Source organism: Meriones unguiculatus, chromosome 16 (genome assembly GCF_030254825.1).
Source record: "Meriones unguiculatus strain TT.TT164.6M chromosome 16, Bangor_MerUng_6.1, whole genome shotgun sequence".
Classification (NCBI taxonomy): Eukaryota; Metazoa; Chordata; class Mammalia; order Rodentia; family Muridae; genus Meriones; species Meriones unguiculatus.
In genome coordinates this window covers 25,336,155-25,343,874 of record NC_083363.1, presented here as the reverse complement: position 1 = coordinate 25,343,874, position 7,720 = coordinate 25,336,155, and the positions used below count along the sequence as shown (strand labels likewise).

The 7,720-nt window shown below is 51.8% G+C and overlaps 1 protein-coding gene across 1 annotated transcript in view; it reads right to left on the bottom strand.

The window, feature by feature from the left end:
- Cdh23 (cadherin related 23) overlaps positions 1–7,720 on the bottom strand; it is a 372,523-nt gene that overhangs the window by 99,063 nt on the left and 265,740 nt on the right. The window contains exons 24-27 of the mRNA XM_060369488.1: positions 6,415–6,634; positions 4,763–4,915; positions 2,898–3,011; positions 480–628 (exon numbers count right to left, since the gene is read on the bottom strand). Of these exons, the coding sequence (XP_060225471.1) occupies positions 480–628; positions 2,898–3,011; positions 4,763–4,915; positions 6,415–6,634 (636 nt within the window). The remainder of the gene's footprint in view (positions 1–479; positions 629–2,897; positions 3,012–4,762; positions 4,916–6,414; positions 6,635–7,720) is intronic.

Genomic DNA, 7,720 nt, shown 5'->3' with positions numbered 1-7,720 from the left:
TGTGTGTGTGTGTGTGTGTGTGTGTGTGTGTTTGTGTGTGTGTATGCTTCATGATTCGTTTTCAGGGTCCTCCTGCCTGAGACTCTTAGCTGTGGCTCCTACTCCCTTTCTTTTCCTTGTTTACTTCCAAGAGGGGAGCTTGGCCAAGAAGCAGTGAAAGCCTCTCTGTTCTGGCCTCGCTGAACCCTTGCTCTCTCTCCTTGATTCCTTTCCAGGAAAGCATTACTCCCCACTCCCCACTGCTCTGAAAGGCTCTGGGGGAGGCCAAGGTGAGCCAGGGCCTTGTCCTCAGCTCACACAGTCTGGGGCCCACTCTTCCCCAAAGGGAGGAAGGATCATGCCTCCCTTTTCTTGAAGTGCAAGAAACTACTTCCAGCCCACCTTGGACTCCTGCAGTCCCACCTCTTATGGTATGACTCTACTGAGCCAGTGCCCTCAGGGCTGAGCATTGCCCTGCCTGGCATTAGCCTGCCACCTACCTGCACAATGCTGTGGCCCTCCGGGATGTCTTCTGGGACGCTGGCCTCATAGCTGCTTTGCAGAAAGATGGGCCGGTTGTCATTCACATCCAGAACTGTGACAAACACAGTGGCGGTACCTGTGTGCCGCTTGCCTACAGGGCCATTGTCTGTGGCGGGGGTGGCGGGGGTGGTGAAGGAGAACAGGCATTAGCAGCTATGCACTCCAGGTTATCAGCAAAGAGTTACACTGTTTTACACCAGCCTCAAGGGCTGGCGGCTCACTGTCCTTCCAGACCATCAGCAACACTAACAACATTGACATCAGATGGAGACTCACTCAATCCTTCCTCACAACAACCCAGGCAAGCAGGCAGGACGATCCTTCCCAGCTCACAGCTGGACTAACCAAGGCACTAAAGAAGGCGGGATGAATGGCCAAGCCTTCAGCAGCCTATGCACATTATTCGTTTCATAAAAGGGGTCTCTGGAGACATAATTAAGTCAAAGATCTTTAAGGGAGGCCAGTCCCACTATCCATTTACCCAGGGATTAAATGTCCTTAGATGACATTGTATTCTGATCACAGTAGCTGCCTGTAATCCCTCATGGGAAGCCAAGGCAGGAGGATTATTAGAGATCAGTTATTTGAGTATTGTTTGTCTCAGAAAACAACTACCAACAAAGAGAAGGTCTGGTGAAAATAGGGCTATTCGAGAAGGAACCCTGCGGCCACAAGATGTGGAGGAGCAAGGAAGGATTCTGACCAGAGGCTGTGGAGGGACTGTAGCTCTGCCAACAACTCAGTTTTGAACTTCTAGAACAGGGAATACATCTGTGCCTTTGTTAAGGCACCAAAGTTGCTTTAATTTGTCTCAGCAAGCCTGGGACCCACAGGGGTAATGACAGTGTGAGAGGTGAGGGACACAGGTAAGACACTTGGGTCAGCAACCTCAAGGGCAAGTGTTCACTGCTCGAGTCACAGATGATGGGCAGAATGTGGGCCCACGGACACCTGGCTTCTGATTTCTCAAGAGATTGAACTCCTGAACTCTGGAATAAAGGCTTAAAAATGTTTCCCACTAAGTATTATTGTTCCTTATTAAGCACTGGGCTGGCCGGATCAGCATGCCCACTTGATGAGCTTGGCCTTTAAACCTAAGGCATGCTAAGGCTCTGCAGGAGCCATCCAGGGTGGAGAGGTATGACATGGGAGCCACGGCCCTATCTGGGAAAGCTGCTGAAAGTCCTCCTCAGAGGATGATCTTTCTGCCAGTGCGTGTGCCCCAGCCACAACGTTCAACCCAGGGAGGAGAGGGGCAGTTGGGTTGGCCGGGGAGCAATGGTGACGTGGTTTTTCTTCCTAGTTGAGCATATGCTGAGGTGCAGATCATTCACCCCAGGGAGGTCCCTTTTCTAGGCTCCTCCCTCTCATCCCAAGGGCTAAGGATGCTGAACTGGGAGACCTTCATGAAGCCAAGGCTGGCTGTGGTTGAGTGACAGCTCTTCAGAGGACAGTGTCTTCCCACGAGGCAGGCACTCAGGATGGGCAGAGAAGGGCAGAGCTAGCTGGGCATGGCTGAGTTGGGAGGGCAGTTGGTCGGAAGAGTACAGTATAGCTCATTCCTGCTCACCCAGCAGACTCCACAGTGTAGAGGGTGCTCCTGGGGGGACCAGGAGCTACTGTGGGGAGGGAACACAGACCTCCCCACACCTGTCCCCCTCCAGTGAAGTGCTTTCTACTGCTTAGAGAGCAAAGGCCAAGCTTTTGGTGCAAGATTCAGATTTCCATATCCTTTCCTGTCTCATTATAGTCTTTGCTTTCAGAGTTGGAACTAACCACAGCTAGTCTAAAAGCTGCTACCAGTAAGGCTGGGGAAAAGGCCAGTGCTGCCTTCTCTACTGTCACACTTGAACCCAGGAGGATGTTGAACTGGGGTGGCTATAATGAATGGCCACCATGGTCCAGAGAATGACACACTCAGCAACAGAGGCAGAACAGCCAAGGCAGGGAGCCCAAGGTCTGACAGCCCTGAGCCCTGACCACCGCAGCCTATTCATTTTAATTTTTGATATTTTTTTGAGAAAGGGTCTCATGTGGCCCAGTCTGGCCTCAAACTTGCTGTGAGCTTGGGAATGATCTTGAACTCTTGATCCTCGTCCCCACCTCCCCAGTGTTAGGATCACCACCGTGTCACCTGTTGTCCCTTTCTGCCTTGAGCAGCCAGGAGTCTACTTCTTGGCCTGTGGCCTTACCCTTCTTAGCAGCCAGGGGCACAGGACAGTAGCCACCCACCCCACAGTGCCCAGTGATGCTATGAGTGTGGTGTGCCATTCTTCACCAGTCTCAGGGCAGAGTTTTGGCTCCACGCCTGATTCCCCGTGTGAATTCTGCCTGGAATAACTGCGCAGACGGTATACAGGGCAGCCAGAACGTACCTATGGCTTCCAGAACCAGAGTGTATGCAGCTGTGGTCTCGCGGTCCAGGCCCACCACGGTTCTCACCGTGGCATCACGGTAGCCCACACTGAACTTCCCGTCCACGTTCCCCCCTGCAGGCAGAAGTGGAGGAAGATTCAGGGTGGGCAGCAGAGCTCTATGACAGACAAAGGGGGGGCTTTGACTTTACTCCTAAATAGGCACCCGCACAGGATCCCTCAGAGGATGCTTTCCTGGGCAGAGGGTGCAGCTTGTGTGGGTGAATGACTGAAAGCATGAGTGTTCAACATCCATTGAGCACCTACTATGCAGCAGGCACTCCAATTATGGACCGGCTTGTCTCACCTTCCCCTGATCTGAGCTTCTGGGCCCTGTCCTGGGCCACTCCCGTATGCTGACTCTGGAGTGTGGATCCAGCCCATGTTGCCCTAGAATCTCTTTTGAAGGAGATTGAGCAGATGGCTTGGAAAAGGGCTTTTTACATGTGGCCAAAGACTGGCTTTGGGGTGGGATGGGGGGCTGGGAATTTCCCAGGATGAGGACCTTTGGTGATAGCAAGGGGCTGAGGACTACAGTTCTCTGGATGGGAACTCATGGAGGACCATAATGGAGCAGGAGGGCAAGTGGACAGAAGTCAGGTGGGTTTGGTGTCCCTGGATGGTGGTCTCCTTGTGGGTTGGAGCCAGGGTAGGTACTCCCTGGGATTAGAGAAAGAAGCTGCCTGTGTGAGCTGGTTGCAGTACAGCACTCTTGACAGCAGAGGGTGCCATGGCACTGTGCTTGGAAGAACTGAGGCGGCTCAGGAGAGTAAAGGTCTGGGAGGGCTCAAGAGCAGCCAGCAGGAACCAGTCACTTTGCCAGGTTCTGGCAAGTCTCTTCTTCCTTTACGTGGTTTGCCCCTGAGGGGACGGCCCAGAAGTCAACTTCCAGGCTCCTCACAATCTTGCAAGGGACAGAACACAGCCCTACACAGGGCAGGGAGGAAATATACTACAATTCAAATTAGTGGCAGAACTTCTAGGCTGATGTCGTGTGTGTGTGTGTGGGGGGGGGGGTCTCGCCAACTGTGGCTTTCTGGAATGGTCTTTGGGCTAGGAGCATGAAGAGGAAAGAATGGGAGGGCCTGGGAGGGCCAGCCTGAGGCCTGAAAAGTCACTGAGGCTACAAGAAGCCATAGGGACACGTAAGCCAGGATCTGAGCCTGGGATCCCTTGCTGCTGGGGAGAGGTATCACATATGTGCACACTACATATGTGTACAGGTATGCATGCACAGATGTGGTATATACATACAGGGCTCCAGATGGCTCATACATAGAAAGAAGGCGGTTATGGGTGGGTTGAGAGATGTGAGAGGGTTCTTCCCTCCTTCCCTGCGTCCTAGTGTTGATGCAGGTGGACCAGGCATTGAAGAAGCAGGAAATGGTTCTAACTCATGGGATGACAACCACAGAACATGTTTGCCATTTCCCATGGGTTCTACTACTGTGGCAGGTTCACTTTCTCCAGAGAGTCAGAGCAGGGCCTCATCAGCTTTAGCCACAACCCTATTGATGTTCCAGCTCAAACTAATCGATTTAGGTGGGTTGCAACCACCTACCTCTCAACAAATAGGCATTTTCGTGAGTCACTGGGGAAGGACAAAGCCACACTCCTGCAAACTGCTTCCTCACCCTGAAGTGGGGTGAAGGGACACTTCAGTCAACACTGTCTCCTCTGCCTAACCCACAGGACACCCCCAGCCTCGAAGCTCCCTGGGAAGCAGGAACAAGCCCTCGGGGAGGCATGGAGGGAGAGGCCGATGCCCCTTTTCCATGCTTCTGCCCCACCTGGTCCAGGTCCCTGCTGGGCAGCCAGGGCAGTACCTGTGATGAAGTAGCTGAGCTCTGCATTGAGGCCCACGTCATTGTCCGTGCAGTTCAGCCACAGCACACGGAACTCCCGGGGAACGTCCTCAGACACAGACACGTTGTACACAGTGGGGAAGAAGGTGGGCATCTCGTCATTCACGTCCAGCACTGCAAACAGAGGGGACACACTGGCCCAGGCTTGCCTGCTACGGTGGGTGCCGGGAACCACGCAGGAAAGAACTTCCAAGGGGGTCATGGGCTTCACGTGGCATCTGTGTCAATGCTGTCTGGTTATGAATCCAGGGGTCCTGCATGGTGGCTGAGTCATACAGGTTCAAGCTGACCAGAGCTAGCACTCCCTGCCCCCTAAACCATCCCTAACTGTTAAATGTAGGTGAGGGAAGCCCGGAGCACCCCTCCCCCAGCAATAATAATAATGACGATGATGTTTAGGGTGTCTCACACAGTCTACAGCCACCCCTGTGACATCATTCCGAGGCGGCCAGCACCAGCCACACTGTAGGTGGGAGGATGGAAGCTCAGAGCAGTTAAATAACTATAGTCACACAGCAATACAGTGGAGAGGCTGTGATCTTGGGGAGTTGACCCTAGTTTTCAAAAGGGATCCCAGAGAAGGAAGCTGGCTCTGAAGTTTTTCCTTTCTAAAAATTTTATTTCCCTTAAATATTTGTGTGTCCAGCTTTTCATAGCAGGCCTCTCTTCCTTGGGCATATGGAGTTTAGGTGACCCTCACAAGTGAGACGAGCCTCCCTGCTCTCTGTGGGGTAACTGGGAGAAGTGTCTATCTATTGTTACGATCTATGTTTTCTGGCCATTGTTACTATCTACGGTTTTTCCTGAGTTTGGAAGAGGTGACACACTTCCTATTGATTATTTGGTGAAGAAGTAGGTCCCCAAACTGGCTCCCAGCATCTATAAGGGAGTCTTGTATCCATAGGATAAGAGGACAATGGGCTCCAAGACCCTTACTATGCCAGGTGCCCACTGAAGCAGGCGAAGCTGTGTGTCTGTGTTAGGTTAACCACTTGCCTATCTCCTTCTCTGTATCCTCTGGATGGAGAGCCAGGAAAGCCATGCCAGGGTAAGCCCTGCATGTACTTCCTCAGGGTCTTTCCTACCTCCAGCCACACTCTGTCAGTGTCTCCATTTTTCTCAGAGCTAAAGACCTTGCAGATGGGAAATCATATTCCATCATACAGGGCAGACATAATGGCACTTGGTCTCAAGGGGTGAAGAGTCTGGGAGTGGAGGCCCCTAGCTACCCTCTTTCCACAACAGCCATACCCCTCCGTGAGAAGCCCTATGATTCCATAGCCATAGAATGGGGAATCTTCTTTACATCTGAGAAAGCACCAGCTTTCCTAAGATGACAGTCCTGCTTAGAACCCTGGGGTCCCAGCATCAGCCTTGAGTTCACTTTAGATGCTGTGATGGGAGACTAGGAGGGATGTGGGCCTTGGTGGGGCTCTGGGCTTTGAAGCAGTAGCCAGGTCAAGACAAAGCTCAATGAGCATTTTGAACAGAATAGACAGAGTCAGGGCTGGGCTGTAGGGCTTCCTACTGGAGAGGGAGCCCAATGGCCAGTGCATGACTAGCAAGTGATGGCACAGTCCCAGACCCAGCTCCTTGTCGGAGGTACCCCTCACCCCGGATAGTGAGTGTGCTGGTGGAGCTCTTGGTAGGTGTGCCCGCATCACTGGCCACCACCCGCAGCTGGTACTCGGCGATCCGCTCACGGTCCAGCTCAACTGTGGTTGTGACCACACCATTGGTGCTGTTGATGACAAAGTCCATGCGGGGCATGCCCACTTGCATGCGATAAGACACCAGCCCATTCAGGCCCTCGTCTAGATCAATGGCCGCCACCTGGAGGAAAGGAGAAGCTGTGTCAGGAAGAAGATGCGTGTAAAAGGAACTTTTACTAGCCTGTTTCAATTGTTGCCTCTGTCTGTTAACCTAGGCCTAGTCCTGGAAGCTTTTAGTCTTCTTACAATCTAACCTAGGCCTAAAATGTTTTCAGCCTCTGAGACTTACTGCTGAATAAGCTCTCCCTTTCTTGTTCTTATTGACCTCTGGGCTGGCTGATTCAACTCAGCCATTCTGGCTCAAACTCCTCTCCCAGCTAACTTATTCAATCTGACTTTTCTCTTGGTCTCTGAATTGCTCTGCTTAGCCTCAAACTAACTCCATCAATCTTTTCTAATCTTCTGGCTCCTCATTCTTTGGCTCATTCTGTCTTCACCTGTGTCAACCTCTCTCTGTAAAACTCTCCCAGTAAAACTGCCTCCTCTCCTCTTCTCTCTCTCTCTCTCTCTCTCTCTCTCTCTCTCTCTCTCTCTCTCTCTCTCTCAATCTCTCTCTCCCCATTGCCCCTTAAGTAGCTTCCCATTCCTCTCTTCTCAAGAGAGTTGGTCATATATTCTATTCTGTCAAATCTTTGTCTGACTTGTCACTTTTCTGCCACTCTGTTAGACATCACTTTCAAACACGGGTCCTTCCTTCTACAAACTAACTTCACCTTCATTGTTTGGGATTAAAGACATGTACCACCACCCCTGAACCTAAGCTTTTCTTTACTCGAAACTTGCCCTATACCAGGCTTGACTTAAACTCAGATCTGCTTGCTCTATCTTCTGGTTTAAAGGTCAGTTTATATTTCAATAGGATCACACAGATCTAGAAGGTCTTTGGATGTATTCTCTTGCCAGATCAGCCATGTTCTGAATTAAAATTTCTCTACAGATGCTGGAATAGATGCTTCTTTCCTGGGCATGACCTCCCCTTTCCTACCAACCAGAGCTTGGGGCATCAGTCACACCTGCTCCCCTGTGAACCTCAGGCCTGGCCAGTGTCTCCAGGGAAGCCTCCACTGGGGGGTGTCAGAGCTGGAAGCCTCAGATAATCTCTGGTCTGAATGCACAGAGTGAGAAGGGCTTCCTAGGACCAGACCCA